At 53.6% G+C, this 23,688-nt stretch overlaps 1 protein-coding gene across 1 annotated transcript in view; it reads left to right on the top strand.

The window, feature by feature from the left end:
• The first annotated feature begins 377 nt into the window (after positions 1 to 377).
• The window catches only part of FCGBP (Fc gamma binding protein), a 40,344-nt gene continuing 17,033 nt past the window's right edge, over positions 378 to 23,688 (top strand). Inside the window, 10 exon segments of the mRNA XM_078063569.1 lie at positions 378 to 405; positions 1,691 to 2,914; positions 4,689 to 5,035; positions 7,422 to 7,992; positions 10,073 to 10,677; positions 12,287 to 12,854; positions 17,065 to 17,657; positions 20,087 to 20,678; positions 20,816 to 21,015; positions 22,686 to 22,827. Coding sequence (XP_077919695.1) covers positions 378 to 405; positions 1,691 to 2,914; positions 4,689 to 5,035; positions 7,422 to 7,992; positions 10,073 to 10,677; positions 12,287 to 12,854; positions 17,065 to 17,657; positions 20,087 to 20,678; positions 20,816 to 21,015; positions 22,686 to 22,827 — 4,870 coding nt within the window.

Here is a 23,688-nt window from a genome sequence, read left to right as displayed (position 1 = left end):
TTCTCGTCTGGGGGACTCTGCCTGCCACGGTCAGCACCCTCCATCTGTATGCCCTCCACAACCCCATCTCCCAGTGCCACGCCAGCCTAGCTGAGGTGGGATCGAGGCCCCTTAAGTTCTGCAGAGAGCTGTGGTGGGATCCTCCCATTCTCTCTCCTAGAAAGAAGCAGATAAAATCCGCAGTCCCCCAATTTAAGTCTTCAAGAAGTACCGCTTTCTCAATTTTCTGTAACTCAACTAAAGTTCTGACTCTGAGCCTCCTGCTGCTAAGGTGATGGAAAATTTCACTCAAGTCATTCTTGGAGGGCTTGGTGCCCGATTCCCCAGGGTTATGCCCAGGACTGGAGTCTCAGGTGAAGTCAGAGTACCGGGTAAGGATGGGGCCTCAGAGCCGTCTAGTCATCAGTCAGCATCTGCTTAGGTCACTTTTTTTTTTTTTTTAAAGATTTTATTTATTTATTTGAGAGAGAATGAGAGAGAGAAAGCACATGAGAGGGGGGAGGGTCAGAGGGAGAAGCAGACTCCCCGCCGAGCAGGGAGCCCGATGCGGGACTCGATCCAGGGACTCCAGGATCATGAGCTGAGCTGAAGGCAGTCGCTTAACCAACTGAGCCACCCAGGCGCCCCATGCTTAGGTCACTTTTGAAGCCTTTATTGTCCCCGATCCCCTGGCCCCAGGGGACACTGGGACATCTTTCAAGGCTCCCCTAATTCAGCAGAAAGTCCTTCTATAACCACATACTCTCTCCAAGACCTTGTAGATGTCCTCCCCTGCCCTCTCTCTTTCTCCAACTCCCTCTCTCTCCCTCCTCCCCCTCCCTCTCCCTCCCTCTTCCCCTCCCCCCTTCCCTTCTCCCTCCCTCTCTTCCCAGCCCTGGAGAATCTATTCCTAGTTGGGGGTGTTGAAAAGCACCCACTCCTCCCTCTTTCTATGAGACATATTGTCCACATTGCCATAATCTCCTTCTTCCCTTAACCCCCTTTACACCCCCCCATGTTTTATTAAGACAGAAGTCATAAACCGGCACCTGAATCCAGCCAGTTTGAGGCCCATAGCACTTAAAACAATTTGGGGTTGGAGATTTCACATGGAAATTCAAATAGCCAGTTTCTCCTGAAAAATGGTAAGATCTGGCATAAAAAAAGGGGCGGGAAGAGCCCATAAATCATCATAATAATAGGCTAACCCTACCCGCTTTCCTTGGCGTATGAATCTCTGGTTTGCACACTGGCCACCCAGATGGTTTCCCACATTTGCATTACTTGCCTGGCCCATCAGGTCCAAAGTGTTCAGGCTTTTATTTTATTTTATTTTATTTTAATTTTATTTATTTACTTACTTATTTATTTATTTAGAGAGACAGAGTGCACAGAGGAGAGGGAGAGGGAGAAGCAGACTCCCCACTGAGCAGGGAGCCTGATGTGGGGCTTGATCCCATGACCCTGAGATCATGACCCATGCCGAGAGCAGACGCTTAACAGACTGAGCCTCCCAGGCGCCCCCTGTTCAGGTTTTTAGAGAACAAAAGCCAGAAAGGCTGGTAGGCGAATAAGAAGGGAAAGCGAGGGGAGAAAAAGCTCGAGTTGATATTTCAATGTGATATCTAGGCGCAATGCAAAGCCTTCCTTCTCAGCTAGAGAGGACTGCGTGAGCAGACCCGCAACTGCGTTCTCTCCCCCCAACCCCCAGGGTTGACCCAGGGGACCTCCGTGGACTTCCTTGCGGCCTTCCTGCAGAACTACCTGCCTAACTACCACCGGGCCTCTCTCCAACTCCTTCTCTCCAGTCTGTCGGACCGCCCTGCCTCGGTCTCCATTCACTGCCACGCAGATGGCACCAGGCAGAATGTCACAGTGAACCCGGGGCAGTCAGTCATGGTCAACATTAGTTCCAAGGCTGAGATGGTTGGCAGTAAGGTCTTCCAGCACGCAGTGATGGTCCACTCTGACCGCGAGATCTCCGCGCAAGCCGTAAACACCAAGCCCGACACAGCAGAGCTGACGCGGCTGTGGCCTATCCGGGTTCTGGGCTCTGAGTACTTTGTGCTCACACCTCCCAGCACCTCGTCCAAGAATGTCAAGGAGTTCGCCGTGGTGGCGGGGGCGGCGGGGGCCTCGGTCACTATGCAGCTGAAGGGGTCTGCGACATTCCAGGGCAAGTTCTACCCAGCGGGCAGTGTCGTGACCTTGACTCTGCAGCCCTACCAGGTGGCCCAGGTACAGAGCACAGCTGAGCTCTCGGGATCGAGGATCACAGCCAATGGCCCGGTGGCTGTGTTCTCCGGCCACAGCTGTGCCCAGAAACACACAAACTGCAACCACGTGGTGGAGCAGCTGCTCCCCACGTCCGCCTGGGGCACCCGCTACGTGGTGCCCTCTCTGTCCTCCCAGGCCCTCTACGACCTGGTCTATGTCGTGGCCAGCCAGACCACGAAGCTGAGCTACAATCAGGGGGGCACCACTGGCTCCCAAGGACTCCAGGCGGGCGACGTGGTAGAGTTTGAGACCCGGCCGTCCCGGCCGCTCTACCTGTCTGCAGACGTGGGCATCCAGGTCCTGCAGTTTGGCACAGGTGCCACAAGGGACCAAATAACCTATGACCCCCACCTGGCCTTGGTCCCAGATGTGGCAGCCTACTGCCCGGCCTATGTGGTGAAGAGCGTGCCAGGCACTGAGGGTGTGGCTCTCGTAATAACACAGACAAAGGCGGTTAACGAGCTGACCATGGAAGGGCAGAGGATGGGGGCCAAGCTCTCCTGGACAGCTGTGCCCGGCAGTGAGTTCTCCTATGCCGAGGTGGACCTTGGCCCCAGTGACAAGATCCACATGATTGAGGCCACTACTAACTTCGGGCTGCTCACCTTCGGGCTGCTCCAGGCCATAAGCTATGGGACAGCAGGTGCCTGCGGCCGAAGTGAGTGATGGGAAATGACCCCCCGACCCTGTCCAACCCGTGACCCCTTGGCTGGCTCTCTCACCCTCTCCTTTTTCCCCACCCACCTGCTCCCCTGGGGCTGTCCCCACCTCACCTCCATCCTCTCTGCCATCCTCCCCTTCCCTAAGGCTTCCCAGCTCCTCCCTACCCAAGCCCCTCAAGGAACCACTAAATATTTAGCCACCAGTGCGATCCAAGGTCCCCACCAGTCAGAAGCGGTGCCCGCCAGAGCACGGCAGCAGGGTCCTATATGTAAGCCCCCACGGTGTCTGACAGGTGTCTGGCCTCAGCCCTTTGTCAGATGCTTTTTGCAGGGGGACGGGGGTTAGGGATAGGGTCCTAGGAAAGAGCCAAGGTGCCTAGAGGGAAGGATCTTTGTGGGGAGGAGTGGGCTCAGGTCAGCAGCTTCTTATCAAACAGTCTGGAAGTATTTTGATCTTTTATTTATTTATTTTTAATATGTTGCTATTTTAGCAACTATACCAGTGATTAACTACCAATCCCCCACCTTCTATAGGAACGTTTACACCCCAACGCAGGAGGTCTAAAAGTATGATAAATAATAATGGCTACCGTGGGGCGGGGGGAGTTCTCTCTCAATATACCAGAGACCATTCTGGATGTCCTGTGTGTGTTAACATAGTTAATCCCTAGGACCTGGCCCTACGTGTAACCTTAGGCTCAGAGCATTTGAGGAACTGTCCCCAGGCAGTGCAGTGTGGTGTCTGAGGACACAGATGCTAAAGCCAGACTTCCCAGGTTCAAATCCCACCTCTGCTTGTGTGACCTTGGGCATGTGACCTCGCCTGTGGGCCTCAGTTTCCCCATCTGTAAAATAGGGTTAATAGCTGTACCCCTTCACAGGATTGGAGTGAGGGAGTAATGAGTTAACATTTGTAAAGCTCTCAGGGGGTACCTGGCAAGTTATTATGAGCAGACAGAAAGCAAGAACTTTTGAACACTGGGAGGCAGGGGAGGAAGGGCTATTTCTTCCTATGTGGACCTCCTGCTTCAAGCTAGGACCCTAGACATTAGAGTTCCCAGCACTGGCAAAAAATGCCCCCTCCAACCACAGGCATGCAAGCCACCCACTTTCAAAGAGCCACTTTGGGCTTGAACAGTCAAATAGGAGAGGGGTAGGTGATTCATTATAACAGGTAACACTCACCACCTGGGCCAAACCCTACTTATATTTTAGCTTCTTTAAGCCTGGCAATGCCCTCCTCCCCAAATATCCCTGTGAAGAATGTACTGTTGTCACCCCCTTGTTGCAAATGGGGAAACTGAGGCATAGAGAGTTTAAAATTACTTCTCCAGTGCCGCCCGACCAGCAGAGCCAGGATTGTAACCTAGGCAGCCTGATCCAGGAAGGCAGGGACTTCCATTTTCTGTCCTTAAAAAAGATTCCTTAGCCTTCTGACCCGAGTGGGAATGCACAGGAAGGGGGACACGGGGAGAGAAAAACCACAAATCAACATTTCCATGATGATCCCTGCCCATCCTTCTTCACTACCTTTCAGTTCTTCTGGGCTGAGCCTTGTCAAACTAGGGAATTAGAATACCTGGGGTTGTTGGGTCATGCCTGGGCAGCCATCTCCCCGGGGGGCCTCCAGACCGCAGTTTCCCCACTTCTCCAACGGGTAGTTGTGAGCCCACTGCCCCAACTCTGCACAGCAGGAGAGCTCCAGGATTCCCACCTGTGAGGATACCCCTGACTCTTTCTTCGTTGCCACCCCCTTCCTCCCCTCCCCAGCCGTGCTGTCCCAGAAACCCTCCTGCGAAGACCTGCAGTGCGGTCCGCAGCAGAAATGCCAGGTGGTGGATCAGGAGGCCAAGTGCGTGGCGGTCCCCGTGGCCACTTGCCGCGCCCAAGGTGACCCCCATTACACAACCTTCGACGGCCGGCGCTATGACATGATGGGCACGTGCCTTTACTTGATGGCGGAGCTGAGCAGCAACGACCAGACCCTGCCGGCTTTCGCCGTGGAGGCCAAGAATGAGCACCGGGGCAGCCGCCGGGTCTCCTACGTGGGCTTGGTCAACGTGCGCGCCTACAGCCACACAGTATCTCTGGTCCGAGGGGAAGTTGGCTTTGCTCGGGTAAGTGTCCAAAGGGTTCAGGTTTAATACCTATGAGCCTCCAGTCAGAAGGAGGAGGCAAAGCCTGGGTGTTGGGCCCCAAACCCAAGCCCTCGGCTGTGGGGTGGGGGGTACGGAGGAGGGGGCAGTGGGGGCTGGGGAGGGGGAATTTGAAAATCAGAGCCTGAAATACCTTTCGTCCAGCAATTCCACTTCTAGAAATTTTAAGGATACTCAGAGATATGGTTGGGGGAAGAAAAGTTTATGCCAACCTGGTTTGGGGTAGCAAAAGGAAAAAAAAAGAAAAGAAAAGAAACAAACTGTCCAACAATGGGGAATGTCTTCAGCGACCAAACGCTAAATTTAGGGAGCACCTGCTATGTGCTGGATTTGTTTCTTAGTGCTTTCCGTGTATTAATGCATGGAATGCTCACAGCAATCTGTGGGGGGAGGCATTATTATTAACACTTTTAGGTGAGGAGACTGAGGTCCAGAGAGATGAGCGACTTCCCAAGGGCTCCGAGCCAGTAAGAGATGGAGTTGGGAACACAGGCAGGCTGGCTCCTGAGTCCATTCTTAACCTCTTTGCCATTCTGCCTCATACCATATTTTTATGGTATGGGTTGTGGGTCGGGGTTGTGGTTGTGGTTGCCACACAGTCCGCACACCTGGCTCTGGAAGCGCTCAGGCAGGCTCAGGGCCAGCTGGCAGTCCCAGTTTTGTTTACATTGGATATCAAATGTACACATAATAAAAATCCATAGATCTTAAGTTCATGGAGTTTTAACAAATGTGCAACCCCAACCTCCATTAAGATATAGAATCTATTCATCATTCCAGAACATTCTCTCATGCCCCTTCCCAGACAATCCCAACCCGCTCCTAGAGGCAACCATAGTTCTGATTTTTTTTCCCACCAATGATTAGTTTCGCCTGTTCAAGAACTTCATATTAATGGAATCACACAGTGGAAGAAGCCATTTGCGGGAAGATTCTTTTGCTCAGCACAGTGCTTGTGAATTTCTTCCGTTTGCTGCGATTCTTTTTTTTTTTTTTTTTTTTTTTAAGAGGTAAAGCATCAGCATAGCTCAAAACAAACAGGGCATGTTGTGGAAGGTCTGGCTGTCACTCCTGTCTTCATCTGCTTTCTCTCTCTTCCCTCCCCCACTCCCCAGTTTTACTGATTTCTTGAGGTTTCACCTAGGGTTTCTTTATGCCAATACAAGCAAGCCAAACCTACATTCTTCCCTCTCCCCTTTCTTAGCGAAGAGTACCGTACTGTCTGCTCTGTTCTGCACTTTGCTTTTTACACTGTACGGTAGCTTCTGGAGCTGTTTCCATATCAACATCAAGGGAGCCTCGGCTTTCTTTTGTTGTTGTTGTTCTTTACACCTGCACTGTTCTGCATTGGATGGATGCCCCATCATTTGGGTAACTCAGTCTCCCACCGATGGATGCTTTGTTCACGATGGCAAATAGCGCAGCACTGAGCATTCTTGTACCCACCTCGCTGTGTGGGTGTGCAGGTGGATCTGTGAGATTAATAAGCAAGTGGATTAAAGTAGGTGTTCTAGAAATCTGGAGGGACTGAGCACAAGCTCAGAGGGACTTCAAATCCCCAAAATTATGTGTGGAATTTTGCATCTGCTATGCAGTTTTTCAGAGAGAGAGCCCTGTTACTTTTGTCAGATCCTTACAGAGGTCAGTGACTTGGCAGAGGTTTAGAGCTCCCACCATCCCTCTGATCTGTCACTCTGATCTAGTGACCAGTCTGTCTCCCTCACTGGACTGGGAGCCCCAGGAGAGCGGGGTCTGGGTTGTCTTCGGTCATCACTCCCAGGATCGCCCAGCCAGGGCCAGGCCCAGAGGGAGTGCCCGGTGAATGTTTCTCTAACACAGCATCGCCTTCATTCACTCATTGAGCACTTGCGATTCTACCAGGCACCGTTCTAGGCGCAGGAGAGGAAGCCGCGAGCAGAGCAGACACAAATCCCTGTCTTTGTGGGGCTGACGGTCTGCGGAGTTAGGCAGATGATAAACATGAGAAATTCGCAAATGATATGTTAGAAGCTATAGGGAAAAAAAAAATAGAGCAAAGAAAGGGCATAGGGCGTAGGGAGGGGTTGCCACATAAAATAGAGTGTCACTGCCATGGTGACAGTGGCGCAAAGCTTTTGTAAGAGGTCAGAGGTCAGGGAGTGAGCCACGGGTGTGTCTAGGGGAAGAACATTTCAGGCCACAGGGAGGCGAGGGCAAAGACCCCAAGGCTTGGTCGGTGGCAGCAACAGGAAGAAGGAATCCCAGGGCAGCCGGGGCAGGGGGTGGCGAGTGGGGAGGGTTCGAGGGGTGAGGGCCAGACCACGCAGGATCTGACCGCCCGCTGCCCCCCCACCCCCACCCCCCGCAGATTGACAACCAGCGCTCACGCCTGCCCGTCTCCCTGGCCAAGGGCAGCCTGCGCGTGTACCAGAGCGGGACCCAGGCCATAGTGGAGCTGGACTTCGGGCTGGTGGTCACCTACGACTGGGACTGCCAGCTGGCCCTGAGCCTGCCTGAGCGCTTCCAGAGTCAGGTGTGGGGACTGTGTGGCAACTACAACCACAACCCCGACGATGATTTCCTCACCAGCGACTTGGAGCTGGTGACTGACCCCGTGGAGTTTGCCAACAGCTGGAGGCTGGAGGACGAGGACTACCTGTGTGAGGACGGTTGCCAGAACAACTGTCCCTCCTGCACCCCGGGCCAGGCCCAGCACTACGAGGGCAACCGCCTCTGCGGCATGCTGACCCAGGCCGACGGCCTGTTTGCCGTCTGCCACAGCGCGCTGCCCCCCCGGCCCTTCCTGGAGGAGTGCGTGTACGACCTGTGCGTGCTCAATGGGGACCGGTCCAGCCTGTGCCGCAGCCTCAGCGCCTATGCCCAGGCCTGCCTGGAGCTTGGCATCTCTGTCGGGAACTGGAGGTCGCAGGCCCACTGTCGTGAGTGACACCCTCGGTGCGGGGCTGGGGGCACGCGTGGTGGGAGGCAGGGGACTCCTTGCACCTGCTCCATATCTGAGCACTCCTTGTGGTGCAGCCTGAAGCTGGACCATGCCAGGGACGCAGGGATGGCCGAGATGGCCACACCGTGCCCACAGTGAGCCTAAGGCTGGGGCAGACACATCTCTAGGCAGTGACCACGAGGGTGGTCCCTGCTGGGCTCTGCCAGGCACGGGCAGAGTGGACAGGGCCAGGAGGGGGGATGTCTAGGGGGCTATGGGCGACCAGGAAAGCTTCTCGACTCAGCCTGGGGGGGAAGGGATCGAGGAGGATTTCCTAGAGAAAGGGATGCCCAATCTGAAACCTGTAGGAGAAACTGGAACGAGACAGAAAAGGGGGGAGCAGGACGTGGGTGCCAGGCTGAGAGAGGAGCTGGTGTGACAGGTAGTCCTCCGAGTCCCAAAGCAGAAATGTAAATGTCCCTTCGTTCACAGCCCTTCCGTGACTCCCCGATGCCCTCTGGATAAAGTCCAAGCTCCTCAGTCAGGTGTCCGTCCACTTAATCATTCATTTGCCCATTTATTCATTCAATCCACAAACATTCCCTGAGCCCCTACATGGCCCCATCCCTCTGCTGGTGATGGGTGCCGTGGGGGCCAGCACACACCTGCCCCTGCCCTGGAGAGGCTCCCAAAGAAATTTTCAGGAGACAGAAAGTCGAGTGCCCAGGGAAGAGGAGGTGTCCAGGCCCAGGCCTCGGGCTTGAGACGGGGACTCCAGAGGAGGAGTAAGTCTGGGGGAGACACTGAGGCCACGTGGGGCTTGTCTTGGTCACTCTTCTGTCCTCACTGCCCAGTAAACACCCACCCTCCCAAGTTCCCCCAATGCCTGGTGCAAAGGAGGAATTGGTGAATCCATCCACTCATTCATTTCTGAATGAATGAGCATCTCCTGTGGGCCAGACCCTGTCCTTGGTGCTGGCGATTCAGTGGGGGATTGAGGCTGATCGGACCCCCACCCTCACAGAATTTATATCCTAGCGGGGGAGACAGACAGTAAGCGGCAAACTATGGAATATCTTTAAAGAGCAAAAGAAACGAAGTTCATGTGATGAGAGCGAATGGGAGGCTAATGAAGAGGGTGGTCAGGGACAGCCTTTCTGGGGAGGTGACAGCGGAACCGAGAGCAGGATAAGACACTGGAGTCAGCTAAGTAGTAAAGACACTATGGGCTGTCTCTGCATAGATGAACTCATTGACTCCTCAGAACCCTGGGAGGTCAGTACTATTATTATCTCATGTTCCTGATGAGGAAACTGAGGCACGGGGCGATTGGAGTCACTTGCTCACAATCACACAGCTTAAAAGGGGAGGCTGGGGTTCGAACCCAGGCTATCTGGGCTCCAGTAGCTTTCTCTTAACCACATGCTGCCCTGCCTTCTGAGGAATGGCCAGTACAAACCCTGGGAACAGCAAAGGCCCTGAGGTGGGAGTGTGAGGACATATGAGGAAGCCTCTGTGGCTGGGACAGAGTGAACCAAAGGGAGAATGAGAGGAGATGAGGAGAGAGGCGATGGGCTCAGATAATGGGGAGCTTCGTGGCCCACCAGGAGGACCCCCGTTTTTCCCTGAGATGGCACCACAAGAGGGCTCTAAGCAGGAGAGGGATGTCACTGGTGTTCACAGGGCCCCTCTGGCTGCTTGTGAGGAACAGCCTGTGAGGGCTGAGTGGGGGTTATGGGGGGAGACCAGGCAGAAGGCTGCTTGGGGGAGAGGGGACCGGACCAGGGTAGGGATGATGGCGAGAGAAGGGGGCAGATTCTGGATAGATTTTGACTATGGAGCTCACAGGATTTACTGACAGATTGGTTGTCCGTGAAAATGAAGGAAGAAAAGAGTCAACTGTGTCTCTGAGGTTTGGGGCCCCAGCACCGGGAGGGATGGAAGCGCCACGGGGAGCTCCGGGGGCAGGAGCAGGGTGTGGGGAGGGAAGTCTCGTTGAGCCCTTCGGACAGACACCCCACCAGGCCCGTCGCGCTGGCCTGACCCCCCTCCCCGTCTCTCCCCGCCCCCCCCCCCAGCCCTGAACTGCCCGGCCAACAGCCGCTACGAGCAGTGCGGCCCCGCCTGCCCCGCCACCTGCAACCCCCAGGCGGTGCCGGCCAACTGCTCCGGGCGCCAGTGCGCGGAGGGCTGCGTGTGCCTCCCGGGCTTCGTGGCCAGCGGCGGCGCCTGCGTGGAGGCCTCGTCGTGCGGCTGCATCTTCGAGGGCCGCCTGCTCGCGCCCGGCCAGCAGGTGTGGGCGGACGACCAGTGCCAGCGGCTCTGCACTTGCAACGGCGCCACCCAGCAGGTGAGCTGCAAGGACAGGCAGGGCTGCCCAACCGGCGAGAGCTGCCGCGTCCAGAACGGCCTCCTGGGTTGCTACCCCGACCGCTTCGGGAGCTGCCAGGCGTCCGGGGATCCGCACTACGTGAGCTTCGACGGCCGGCGCTTCGACTTCATGGGCACCTGCACGTACCTGCTGGTCGGCTCGTGCGGCCAGGCGGCGGCGCTGCCCGCCTTCCGGGTGCTGGTGGAAAACGAGCACCGGGGCAGCCAGACCGTGAGCTACACGCGCGCTGTGCGCGTGGAGGCCCGTGGCGTGAAAGTGACCGTGCGCCGGGACTCCCCCGGGCAGGTGCTGGTGAGTGACTCCGGGCCGGGGGAGGGGGGAGGGGGCAGAGAGGCAGGAAATCCCCCTTAAGGAGAAGGGGCTCTGAACCCCGGGTGGGACCGATACATATTAAGTTACTTCTACATGTTAAATGCTTGACACATAGTAACTCAATTTCTAGAACACTCTGTGAAATAGCTAATCTTGTTAGATGAGAAACTGAGGCACAGAAAGGCTAAGTTATCTATTCATGGTCACACAGCTAATGAGTGACAGAGCCACGATTTGAAGCCAGGCTGTTAGGCTTCAGAGCCTATACTTTCTTAACCACTACATCCTATTGCCACTCTTGAGAAGAGAGATGGAACAGGCAGGGACAGAAGTGGATGGAAGAGTATTCCGGGCAGAAGGAACAGCAAGTGCAAAGGCCCTGAGGCAGGAACAAACAAGAGGGCAGAGGAATAGTCTGGAGGCCTGTGGGGCTGGAATGGAGGGAGGGGATGATGGAGGGGATGGCTATGATGGAGGTCTTGATTTCAACCAAAACCTGAAGGACAAGGAAGAGACCACCAGGTGAAGAGCGGTGGCTCCTAGGTGCAGGGAACAGCAGGTGCAAAGGCTGGGCTGAACCAAGCTTGAAGAGTACAGTAGAACAGCACAGAGCCAGTGCGGCTGTACTTGAGAGTGAGGATGGGGGGATGGGATAGAGAGATTGGTAGGAGACGAGGTCAGAAAAGTGGGGACAAGCAGGGCCTGGTGGGGAGAGGGGTTCTATTTTAAACTGAGACATAAAGGATGATGGGGAGGCAACCAGGCAAAGAATAGGGACGTGGAAGAGGGTAGGAATGTCACAAGCAGAAGGCACAGCGAAGGCCCTGAGGCTGGACTGAGCTCACGGAGTCCAGGAGAAGATGAGAATGCCCGGCTGGAGTTGCAGGGGTGGGATGGGCAGTACCGGAGAACGAAATTGGAGAGCAGTGAGACTCAGATCACCTAGGGCCTTTTAGGCCATTGTAAGGGATTTGGATCAAAGCTAACAGGGCATGGCAAGTGCAAAGGCCATGAGGTGGGAGCACGCTTGGTGTGTTCAGGGAGACAGCAAGGAGGCTGAGTGAGCGATGTGGCAGGTGATGCAGGCACAGAGGTATACAGAGCCACAGTGAAACGAGACCTTGTAGGGAAGGGGCTTGGCTATGCACCAAGTCCTGAAGGATAAAGGGGAAGCAGCCAGGAGGCAAGTGTTGGGTAATATTCTTGGCCAAGTGAAAAGTCCCTAGAGTTGGACTAAACTGAGAGAAGTAGAGGAATAACAAGAAAGCCAGTGTGGCTGGAGCAGACTGAGTGAGGCAGGGGGAGTGGGAGGTGGTAAGGTCAGGGAGGTAATGGGGAGACAGATCCTGTAGGCTCTGAAGGCCATGGGTTAGGGATTTGGATTTAAGCTGATAGCTGCAGGTTGAAGACAGGTAGATGGTGTGCCAGACAGAGGGAAAAGCAAGTGCAAAGGTCCTGAGGTGGAAGCAAGCATCATGTGCTCAAGAGAACAGCAAGGAGTTCAGAATAGCTGGAGCCAAGTGAGTGAAGGGCGAGACACCCAGACATGAATACCCTGACCCCTTGGACCTCCTTCATCTCTGTCCAGGTGGACGGCATCCTTCATCACCTGCCCTTCCAGGCAGCAGATGGGCAGGTGCAGGTCTTCCGCCAGGGCCAAAATGCAGTTGTGCGCACAGACTTTGGCCTGACTGTCACTTACAACTGGAATGATCGTGTGATTGTCAAGGTGCCCAGCAGCTATGCCGGGGCCCTATGTGGGCTCTGCGGGAACTTCAATGGGAAGCCCGATGATGACCTGGCTCTACGGGATGGAGGCCAAGCTGCCAATGCCCTGGCCTTTGGGAACAGCTGGCAGGAGGAGACAAGGCCAGGCTGTGGGGCAACTGAGCCAGGGGAGTGTCCCAACCTGGACTCCCTGGTGGCCCAGCAGCTGCAAAGCAAGAAGGAGTGTGGGATCCTTGCGGACCCCGCGGGGCCCTTCCGCGAGTGCCACAGCAAGCTGGACCCACAGGGTGCCCTGCGCGACTGTGTCTATGACCGCTGCCTGCTGCCAGGCCAGTCTGGGCCGCTATGTGAGGCATTGGCCACCTACGCCGCTGCGTGCCAGGCCATCGGGGCCACTGTGCACCCCTGGAGGAGTGAGAAGCTTTGCCGTGAGTACCGGGAGTGACAGCTGGGGGGCTCGGCCTTATGAATATTCATTAACGTATACATAGCATTAACTCATGTAACTCTCAGAGGGGTATTCTGAGGTAGGGACCTGGCTGCACCCATTTAACAGGTGAGGAAACAGAGGCTTAGGAGGATTCAGTTACATGCCTGGGAAGTCACAGATGCAGGAAATATTTGTAAGATGACCAAAAATATCTGGTGGCCCCGGGTCTAATTCCTATATGGCAGCTGTCATTCAGAGACGAGTAGCAGGGCTGCCTTTAGAAGAAGGCTGGTCTCTCTCCAATGTTTTTGGTCACCATCTGACCCACTTCACTCATTTACAGCATCTGCCTGGATGGCGCACATCACTGTCCATTGAAATTCGCATGATAAATACATGCATGTCACATCATTTCTTTTTCTCCTTCAGCTTCTATTCATTCATTCATTCAACAACTTTTTATTGAACACCTACTGGTGTTCCCAACACTGAGGATATAATGGGGGAGAAAACAGGAAAAAAAAAAATTCTCACTCTCCTGAACTGACCTTCTAGAGATTTTTAGTTCCAGCAGAATTTAACCTAGCATAATATACTGAAATACATGAAAGTCTCTTTTTAGATCACTGCATCAGTTAGTTCTTGCTGTGTAACAAACATTCCCAAAGTGAAAAGTGGATTAAAACAACAAGTATTATTTCTCATGATTCTACAGGCTGCTGGGCTGATCTCCTAGTCTGGGCCAGCGTGGTTTATCTCTGCAGTCTTGCTGGCGGTTCTGTGGGGGCCGGATGGTCTACAACGGCCTCACTTTACACATCTGGTGGTTGTCAGGCTGGTTGGTTTGGGGGGACCTTAGCCGGGACTGCTTGTCCCTGCTGACTGGGTCTCATCTTCTAGCTGGCTGGTGCAGGCTGCTTCACACAGTGGTCTCGAGGTTCCAAAGAGCGGCAAGCGTGGACGAGCCCCAGTAGGCAAGCACACTTCAGGCCTCTGCTTAGTGTCCCATTTGCTGTCATCCCATGAGCCAAAGCCAGGACCACGGCCAAGCCCAGAAGAAGGCGTGGCCATCATCAGTCTGTCCCAATCCCCATCAGACTTCGCCACAAATATAGACACCTGTGAAGAACATTTCATTATCATCAGAAATTCCTGAGACCATCAGACTCTAAATGTTAAAAAAAAAAAAAAGAATGGAGGGAGTTATCATTGCAAGTATCATTAGTACACAACTGATAAAAATATTCAACATAAAGAGTAGAATGTACTGGAAATGCATCTCTTAGTGAGATGGATGCAGCTTCCCCCCAAAAGTTCATGTCTGCTGTTGAGCGAGACCAGGTTCAACATCAATTCTGCTTTTGATTTTCATATATAGGATGCTAATAAGTGGGTGGAAGGGCTTCTGGCCCAGCAATGTCACTCCACTCTGAAATCCTTTTGAGTTGTAGGGAAGTCAGGCACACAGAGAGACACAGTAAAACTTAACTATTCCTGTCCTCCGAGCAGCCGGCTCTATCAGACCCTCCTTCCATCTTGTTGGGAGCAACATTGGTCCTGATTCCTTACCCAGGGAGGTTTCATCATGCATTGTCCCCACACTTCACAGCAGTATTTGGAAGTGTCCCTTTGTGTCCCCAGAGGTTTCCACACCCCCGGACAGCACACCATGTTGATTTGGGATGGGTGGGGAGTGCACAGTTGTCTTCTGTAAAGTGGGAGAAGCACGCTCACCGAAGGGACAGTGGGAAAGTAGATGTTCTCAGGCCAGTCATCTTAGGAAGGGTTCCTATCGCTACGGACGGTGCTCGTGAGGCACACTTCCCATGGTGCAGTTCCCATTCTGAGGGTTTCTAAGGGTTCTTCTCATTTCCTCCTCACCACCACTCTGTGAGGTGGGATCGTTCCTATTCCTCGTTTACAAAGTGAGTGGTAGGAACCACAGAGATATCAAATCATCTGCCTGAGGTCACATAGCAAGGCACCATGACCTGCATCCAGGCAGGTTGGCTCCTGAACTTGTACCATTAATTGCTTCATTCTGTGGCCTTTGTGGAAACTGAGAATCTCTTATTTCCTTAAGACTACTCTTGCCTTTGTACCCCTTGGGGCAGTTCTAGAAGATTGGGTTGTGAGGATGCAGACATCAGGCAGAGGGGGGCCTAGGGTGGGGCCTTACCCCAGCCCCAGCTTTGATGACTGTGGGTATTGTGGCATTCTTGGTTCCTCCGACACCCCTTTGGTTTTATTGGTTTTTTTTTAATTTTGCTGAAATATTTTATTTTAGTTTATTTTTTGAAGATTTTATTTATTTGAGAGAGAGAGAGCACATGAGTTGGGGGGGAGGGGCAGAGGGAGAAGCAGACTCCCCAGTGAGCAGGGAGCTAGACACGGGGCTCGATCCCAGGACCCTGGGATCATGACCTGAACCGAAAGCAGATGCTTAACTGACTGAGCCACCCAGGTGCCCCAATTTTGCAGAAGTATTTTTTTTTTTTTTTTTTTTATTTTTTTATTTTTTAAAGATTTTATTTATTTATTTGACAGAGAGAGACACAGCGAGAGAGGGAACACAAGCAGGGGGAGTGGGAGAAGGAGAAGCAGGCTTCCCGCGGAGCAGAGAGCCCGATGTGGGGCTCGATCCCAGGACGCTGGGATCATGACCTGAGCCGAAGGCAGACGCTTAACGACTGAGCCACCCAGGCGCCCCTTTGCAGAAGTATTTTAAAGCAAATTCTAGAACTATGAATTTTCCCATAAATACTTCAGTAAACATCCCCAGCAGATAGAACTTTTAATAAACATGACCACAATGCTGTTGTTACTAGGAACAAAAATAACACTGACATCATCTAAACTCAACCTAGGTTCAAATTTCCCCAATTGTCTAAAAAAAAGTGGTTGGTTTTTTTTTTTCAGTTTGTTTGAATCTGAATCCAGACCAGATCCACACACAGCATTGGGTTGATTTTACTTCAATCATTTTCATTCTGCCCCTTTCCTTTTTGCCCTACACATTATTATGAAATTCTTCAAATGTATAGAAAAATTGAAAGAATTTTACAGTGAATACCCATACACTTACCATCTATATTCTACAGTCTACATTTGGCTGTACTTGTTTTATCTCATTTCTGCCCCTCTATCCATTTTGTTTGGGCCATTGCTTATTGGGGAAAAAAATCAAGTCATTTGTCCTGCAGAATTTCCTACTTTCTGGATTTGGCTAGTTGCTTCTGCACTATTTAACTTGTTCCTCTGTCCCTGGATTCTCTTGTAAGCTGGCTATAAGATCTAGAACAGCGCCATCCAATGGAACTTTGGTGATGTTGGCAATGTTCTGTCCCTGAGCTCTCCTGTGTGGTCACCACCAGTCACATACTGAGCACTTGAAATGGGGCTAGTGTGACCAAGGAAGTAAATCTTCTATTTTATTGAACTTCAATTAACTTAGATTTAAATGGCCGCACGTGGTTATTATCTCGGCACAGACAGAGGCTTTACTGGGCTCAGTCTTAGGTTTTTTGTTTCGTTTTGTTTCGAGGAAACCGCTTGTCTTATAATCTGGAGTGACTGGAGTTCGGAGAGAGGAACAGGAATTATTTTTTTCCTCTTCTTCACAACGTGGGCCAAAGATTTCAATTTACTACAGAATTACTCCTCCTACTACTATATCACTATAGAATGAAGAAGCTAAAACTACTGTGTTCACAAATGCATTGCATAGATCACACACACACCGTATATGCACTTATATGTTTAAGACATGTCATTAAAGGGGCGCCTGGGTGGCTCAGTCGTTAAGCGTCTGCCTTCGGCTCAGGTCATGATCCCAGGGTCCTGGGATCGAGCCCTGCATCGGGCTCCCTGATTGGCGGGAAGCCTGCTTCTCCCTCTCCCACTCCCCCTCTTGTGTTCCCTCTCTTGCTGTGTCTCTCTCTGTCAAGTAAATAAATAAAATCTTAAAAAAAAAAGACATGTCATTAAAGACATTACGGATAACCACAAACTACAGTTAAGTTGGAATAGAATCTTAATTAGGCCCAGATTAATTGTGATGTAATCTGTGCCCCAGGCCCCACTGAAGAGAGGGGCTCCTTGCCGCCGGATGGCTTACGTGTGAGTGTGAGTGAGGGTGTGCCTGCGCGTGCGTCACCTGGGAGCGGAGATTCTTGATGCTCACGAGCTCACTGCTGCTTTCCCTACAGCTCTGAGCTGCCCGCCCCACAGCCACTACGAGGCATGTTCCCGTGGCTGCCCGCTGTCCTGTGGGGACCTCCCAGTGCCCGGGGGCTGTGGCTCCGACTGCTACGAGGGCTGTGTGTGTGACGAGGGCTTCGCGCTCAGTGGTGAGTCCTGCGTGCCCCTGCCCTCCTGCGGCTGCGCATACCAGGGCGTCTACCACCCGCCAGGCCAGACCTTCTACCCCGGACCTGGGTGTGATTCCCTTTGCCAATGCCAGGAGGGCGGCCTGGTGTCCTGCGAGCCCTCCGCCTGTGGCCCACAGGAGGCCTGCCAGCCATCTGGTGGCCTCCTGGGCTGCGTGGTCGTGGGCTCTGCCACCTGCCAAGCCTCGGGAGACCCCCATTACACCACCTTCGACGGCCGCCGCTTCGACTTCATGGGGACCTGTGTGTACGTGCTGTCTCGGACCTACAAGACCCGGCCTGGGCTGCAGCAGTTTACCGTCCTGCAGGAGAACGTGGCCTGGGGCAATGGGAAAGTCAGTGTGACCAGGGTGATCACCGTCCAGGTGGCTAACTTCACCCTGCGGCTGGAGCAGAATCAGTGGAAGGTCACGGTGAGAAGAGCAGCGGAACACGAAGGGGAGGGGGCCTGGGATAGAGGGTGCTCTGTGGGTGGGACATGCGAAGCACTCAGCCCAGAGGCAGGGGGCTCAGAGCTCTGAGTGGATGTGGGAAGCACAGGGTCCCCAAGGCGGAGGGGGTAGGTGCCGGTCAGAGCCCCGAGTGGGAGCCAAGGAGTCAGGAGGCCTTGGGGACCTGGACCTGCTCCCACGTGACTCAGTTTCCCCCTCTGTCTGCTCCTCAGGCTCTCCTCTCCCTGCTCCTGCCTATCCCCTCTGAACATCTCTGCTCACCCCCACCTCCCTTTCCCTGAACCTTCCCTGCACCTGGTCCCTGCCCCAGCCCCCTCCCTGGTCTCCTGGCCAGCAACATGAAGCAGTCAGAGGCTGGGCAAGTTCGGGGATGGGGGTTGGGAAAGGTTCAAGGACAGAGGACAATCTGGGGGGGACCCCATCACCCCTTACCAACCATAACAACAACAGTAACAGCAGCTCCGGTTTTTACACGGCTTACCTCTGATTTTGTTGGCCGCTAAACACTTCACATTCACAGTATCATTTCATCCTTGCAGCTGGAAGTACCATTATTTGCTTTATTCTTTAGAGGGGGAGGTCCCATCACTGGCCCAAAGTGCCCCAGCAAAGGCACGACTTGAACCCGGGACGACATGCCAGGAGACAGCGCACTGGACCCTGGGTGCACCATGGTGCTTTTCTGAGAAGGATTTGGTCTCCTATGGAAAGTGGAAGGCTCTCCCCAGGGATCCCACTAAAATGCAGGCACATGACCATTGCACTCAGGCAGGATTGATGATGAGGTTGCTGATAAAGAGCTGACTTCTTCAGGGATCCGCTATGCACCGGCCATGCGTTAGATGCTTGCTCACACTCCTAGGAGAGCACCTCACGTATAGTTGGCTCTGAATACAGGTGTGGTTGGTGTTCTTGTCATTTGCATCTCACTGAAGCCACTAGCTTCTCCATGAGGTGGAAACTATTATATCCCGCACTTTACAGATGAGGAAACTGAGGCACCGAGGTCCCTGCTTGGGAAGTATGGCAGGTGACTATGTTTTGAGGAGCTTGTCTTCCTCCTGCCTCCTCCTCTGATGCTCAGCGTGTCTGCATTCAGGAAGGATGAGCGAGTGTGTTAATCAGGGGTGGACTTCTAAGGCTTCGTTGGATGCCCAGCAGCCTTCCACTTGAAACCACTGGTTCTTGGCTCAGGGGTTTGAAGTTCATTTCCCATTAGCCTAACGCTCCACCCACTGACGCTTAAAGTGAAAAACCTTAGCACCCACTTACTTGTCAAAAGAAAAACTCCCAATCAGAGCTCAGAATGCTAGCAAATGCTCCCAGAACACCCATTCCATGCCAGACACATTTCTCAGCGCTTCCCAGATGTCAATTTAAATAATCCTGACAGTAACCGTGTGGACCCCACTTGGTAGGCGAGGAAACAGACACAGAGAGGCGCCTCACGGGCAGAGTCGCAGGAAGGGGAAGGGGCAGAGCTGTGTTGGAACCCAGGCAGGTGGCTCCGGAGTCCATCCCTGCATTATCGATCTGCAAGGGGTGAAGGAAGGGTAGCTGGGAAGCTTGTTACTCCATCGAGGCCTATATCAGCTTTCTGTGGCTGCCGGCACAAGTTACCACATGCATGGTGGCTTAAAACAACAGAAATTTGTTTTCTCACCGTTGTGGAGGCCAGAAGTCCAAACTTAAGGTGTTGGCAAGAGCCACCCTCCTTCTGAAGGCTCCAGGGGAGGCTCCTTCCTCGCCTCTTCCAGAGAATTCTCGTGTTTTCCAGGTGTTCCTTGGCTCACGGCCACGACACTCCCATCACAGTCTTTGTCTTTTTTTTTAAGATTTTATTTATTTGAGAGAGAGAGAGAGAGAGAGTGCACGAGCAGGAGGGACAGAGGGAGAGGGAGAGAGAATCTCAAGCAGACTACACGCTGAGCGCAGAGCCTGACGCAGGGCTCGATCTCACGACCAGAGCTGAAACAAGAGTCAGTTGCTCAACCGACTGTGCCACCCAGGTGTCCCCCCTGTCTTTGTCTTCACATGGCCTCTTTTCTTCTGTCTCCTTTTCTGGCTCTCGTCATTATACGAGGAAACTCATCACTGGGCATAGGGCCCACCCGGATCCAGGATGATCTTGAGATCATGACCCTAAGTAGGTCTGCAAAGACTCTTATTCCAAATAAGGTCACATTCAGGGGTTTTGGGCAGACATATCCTTTGGGGACCACCATTCGACCCACTTGCAAGACCTGATGATTATGCCCATTTTACAAATACGGGAACTAAGGCCCAGAGACTGGGAGGTCACATGGATCTCCAACGTCAGGCAAGGGCTCGAACGAGGGTCTACCCTCCCAAAGTGCACCGTCTGATGCGTGGCATCTCCTACCTCCCAGGTGAATGGTGTGGACATGAAGCTGCCCGTGGTGCTGGCCCAGGGCCAGGTCCGCGCCTCCCAGCACGGCTCGAACGTCGTGATCGACACTGACTTCGGCCTGCGTGTGGCCTACGACCTCATGTACAACGTGCGGGTCACCGTCCCAGGCAACTACTACCAGCAGCTGCGTGGCCTTTGTGGGAACTACAACGGCGACGCCAAGGATGACTTCCAGAAGCCGGACGGCTCACAGGCAGGCAGCTCAAACGAGTTCGGTAACTCCTGGGAGGAGGCGGTACCTGGCTCCCCGTGCCTGCCACCGCCCACCTGCAAGCCCGGGGAGGATTGCAGCCCGGACCTCAAGTGCCCCCCTGAGCTGGAGGAGAAGTACAAGCAGGAGAAGTTCTGTGGGCTCCTCACCAGCCCCACTGGGCCTCTGGCCGCCTGCCACAAGCTGGTTGAGCCCCAGGGTCCCTTAGAAAATTGTGTCTTTGATCTTTGCCTGGGTGGCGGGAACGAGAGCATCCTCTGCAGCAGCATCCAAGCCTATGTGAGTGCTTGCCAGGCGGCCGGAGGCAACATTGGTCCCTGGAGGACTGAGTCATTCTGTCGTGAGTAAGGGGCAGAGAAGGGCGGGGGGTACTGAGGGGAAGAGGGAGGGGAGACTGAGGCTCAGAAGCGGCAGACACTGCAGCCCCTTCCGCAGAGCCCCTGGGAGGGGGCTCTGACCAACACTCCCTCTTTGCAGCGATGGCATGCCCCCCCAACAGCCACTATGAGCTCTGCGCAGACACCTGTTCCCTGGGCTGCTCGGCACTCAGCGCCCCCCCTCACTGCCCGGAGAGCTGCGCCGAGGGCTGCCAGTGTGACCCCGGCTTCCTCAGTGACGGCCAGGCCTGCGTGCCCATCCAGCAATGTGGCTGCTACCACAACGGTGTCTACTATGAGGTAGGAACCCGGTCACGGCAGGCAGAGACCAGGGCCTGCCCACCTCCCCACAGCCGGCCCCTTGGCCTCCTGAACATCTCTCCCACCCAGCCCTTCCCCTCCCCATGGCCCCACTGTGGTCCCTTTTGTCATCTCCCACCTGCTGCCTCCCTGCCCTCACTCTTGCTCCCTTGAGCCACCTTCCCCCATGGCGGCGGGAAGACCCTTCTCCATATGGCCATGGGCCCTGCAACTATAAACCTTCCCCTGGCTCCCCGGGTCTAGACTGTCTCTCTGACACAGCAGGTAACTCCCTCTGCTTGCCTCTTCCACCCTCACCCACTTACTCCTCTTTCTTCGATTTGCCTGTGTGTTTGTCTAAAGCCTATCTCCCTCAAAGGACCAGGAGCTCTGTGAAGGCAGGCGCCCTCTCTACTCTTCTCCTCATACAAATGAAAGTGGTAACAAGGGGCGCCTGGGTGGCTCAGTCGGTTAGGCGTCTGCCTTCAGCTCAGGTCATGGTCTCAGGGCCCTGGGATCGAGCCCCGCATCAGGCTCCTTGCACAGCGGGCAGTCTGCTTCTCCCTCTCCCTCTGCCTGCCGCTCCCCCTGCTCATGCTCTCTCTCTCACTATCTCTCTCTCTGTGTCAAATAAATAAAATCTTTAAAAAAAAACAAAAGCGATAACAAAAGCAAATAGGTAGATGGTGCTTACCTCATACCAGTTACAGCTTTCAATGCCACGGGCACAGTTTAGGTGCGTTACACATAGAGACGAACTTTTTATTATGACAATTTTCAAACATGCAAAAGTCAAGAGAACAGTGTAATAAATCTCCATGGACCCATCACGCATCCTTGGTGATAACCACATTTTCTCCCTTCTTGTTTCCTCTCCAACCTGGATTATTTTTTTAAAAACTCCCTTTTCCTTTCCCCTATACTTCATATGTATTACTAAGTAAGTTATACTACCATAGGTAGGTGCTATTATTATCAGCAGCTTATAGATGAGGAAATTGAGTCATCAAGAGGTTAAGTAATTTTTTTAAAGATTTTATTTATTTGAGAGAGAGAGAGAGAGCCTGAGCGCACAAGCAAGGAGAGCGGGAGAGGGAGAAGCAGACTCCCTGCTGAGCAGGGAGTTCGAGGAAGGACTCAATCCCAGGACCCTGGGATCATGACACGAGCCAAAGGCAGACGCTTAACCAACTGAGCCACCCAGGCGTCCTGAGGTTAAGTAATTTGCACAGAGTGATACAGTTTGGAAATAGCAGAAACAGGCTTCAGACCCAGGCAGTTTGCTCCAGAGCCTTTGCTCTTTTTTTTAAAATTTAAATTGAATTAATTAACACATAATGGATTATTGGTTTCAGAGGTAGAGGTCAGGGATTCATCAGTCTTATATAATACCCAGTGCTCATTACAGAGCTTTTGCTCCTAATTGGTATGTCACAACGCTTCTCATATAGAGCGGACATTGAGTGGGCATTTTGGAAAAATGAATGAATGAATGAATGAATGAATGAATGAATTGGATCCCAAGGCCATGCGGTGCCTTAGGTTCACAGACAAGGGGCTGCCCTGCTGAAAGGTGCCCTTTTCGTGTTCTCTGGACCCTCTGGCCCCGGAACGCCTGAGATGCTGGTGTCAACTCCCGCCCTGATGGCCGTCGCCCTCTGTCCCCACAGCCGAACCAGACGATGCTCGTCAACAACTGCCAGCAGCAGTGTGTGTGCCACGCCGGGCAAGGTGTGGTGTGCCAGGCCCACAGCTGCAAGCCAGGACAGGTGTGCAAGCCCTCGGAAGGCGTCCTGAGCTGCATCACCAAAGGTGCTGGGCTGGGGCCGGGCGCAGGGCCCTGGGAACAGAGGACGAGGACTCCGGAGCAGAGGGTGGTGGAAACCCTGATTTTCACAGTGGGAGGCACAGAGGACAAAGGATTGAGGTCTCCACCTGGGGCCCCCTGGGCTGGGATTTCCAGGGCCAGGGGCAGAGGGCCTCCAGGCTGGGAGGCAGGGATTCTTATGGTAGAATCCAGGCTGTGGGGACCCCCAGGACTAGGTTTCCTGGGGCAAGTGTCAGGGACCCTCAGCATAAAGCAAGGACAGGCAAACTTTTCTCCTACAGGGCCAGATGGTAAATACTTAAACTTGCAAGGCCTTAGAGTCTCAGTCATAACTACCCAACTCTGCCATCGTGGCATGAAATCAGCCGTAGGCTATGTAAGTGAGGAGCTGAGGCTCCAATGAAACTCATATTTGTGAAAAACAGGCAGCTGGCTGTGCTGGTGTTCGCTGACCACTGGTATGCAGGACTAGGCTCAGGGCTTCTAAACACCCCTTCAAGGTAGGCGTCTTGGGCAGAGACCTCACCAAGGCTAGGGTCTTCAATACAGGGCCCTCCTCAAGAGGAGGATCAGGATTTATAGGGAAACAGTCTCAGACATGGGACCCCCCTCCCTGATTAAGTCTAAGTGACAGAGCCACCCCCCAGGACTGGTTTCTTAGGGTGAAGGGCAGAGCATAATTCCTTATTCCCAAAGACAAGGGAATGGGACCTCCAGAACTGACTGAGGCCCTCAGTGCTGCTGGACAGGCTCACAGGGACTCCCAGGGGTGGGGGGCATTAGCAGTCAGAGTTGGATCAGGAGACAAAAACCACAGAGTAGCTTCAATGCGGAGTTTTATCTAC

The sequence above is a fragment of the Halichoerus grypus genome, chromosome 15 (genome assembly GCF_964656455.1).
Source record: "Halichoerus grypus chromosome 15, mHalGry1.hap1.1, whole genome shotgun sequence".
In the NCBI taxonomy this organism is placed as follows: domain Eukaryota; kingdom Metazoa; phylum Chordata; class Mammalia; order Carnivora; family Phocidae; genus Halichoerus; species Halichoerus grypus.
This window is presented reverse-complemented; position numbering and strand designations above follow the sequence as displayed.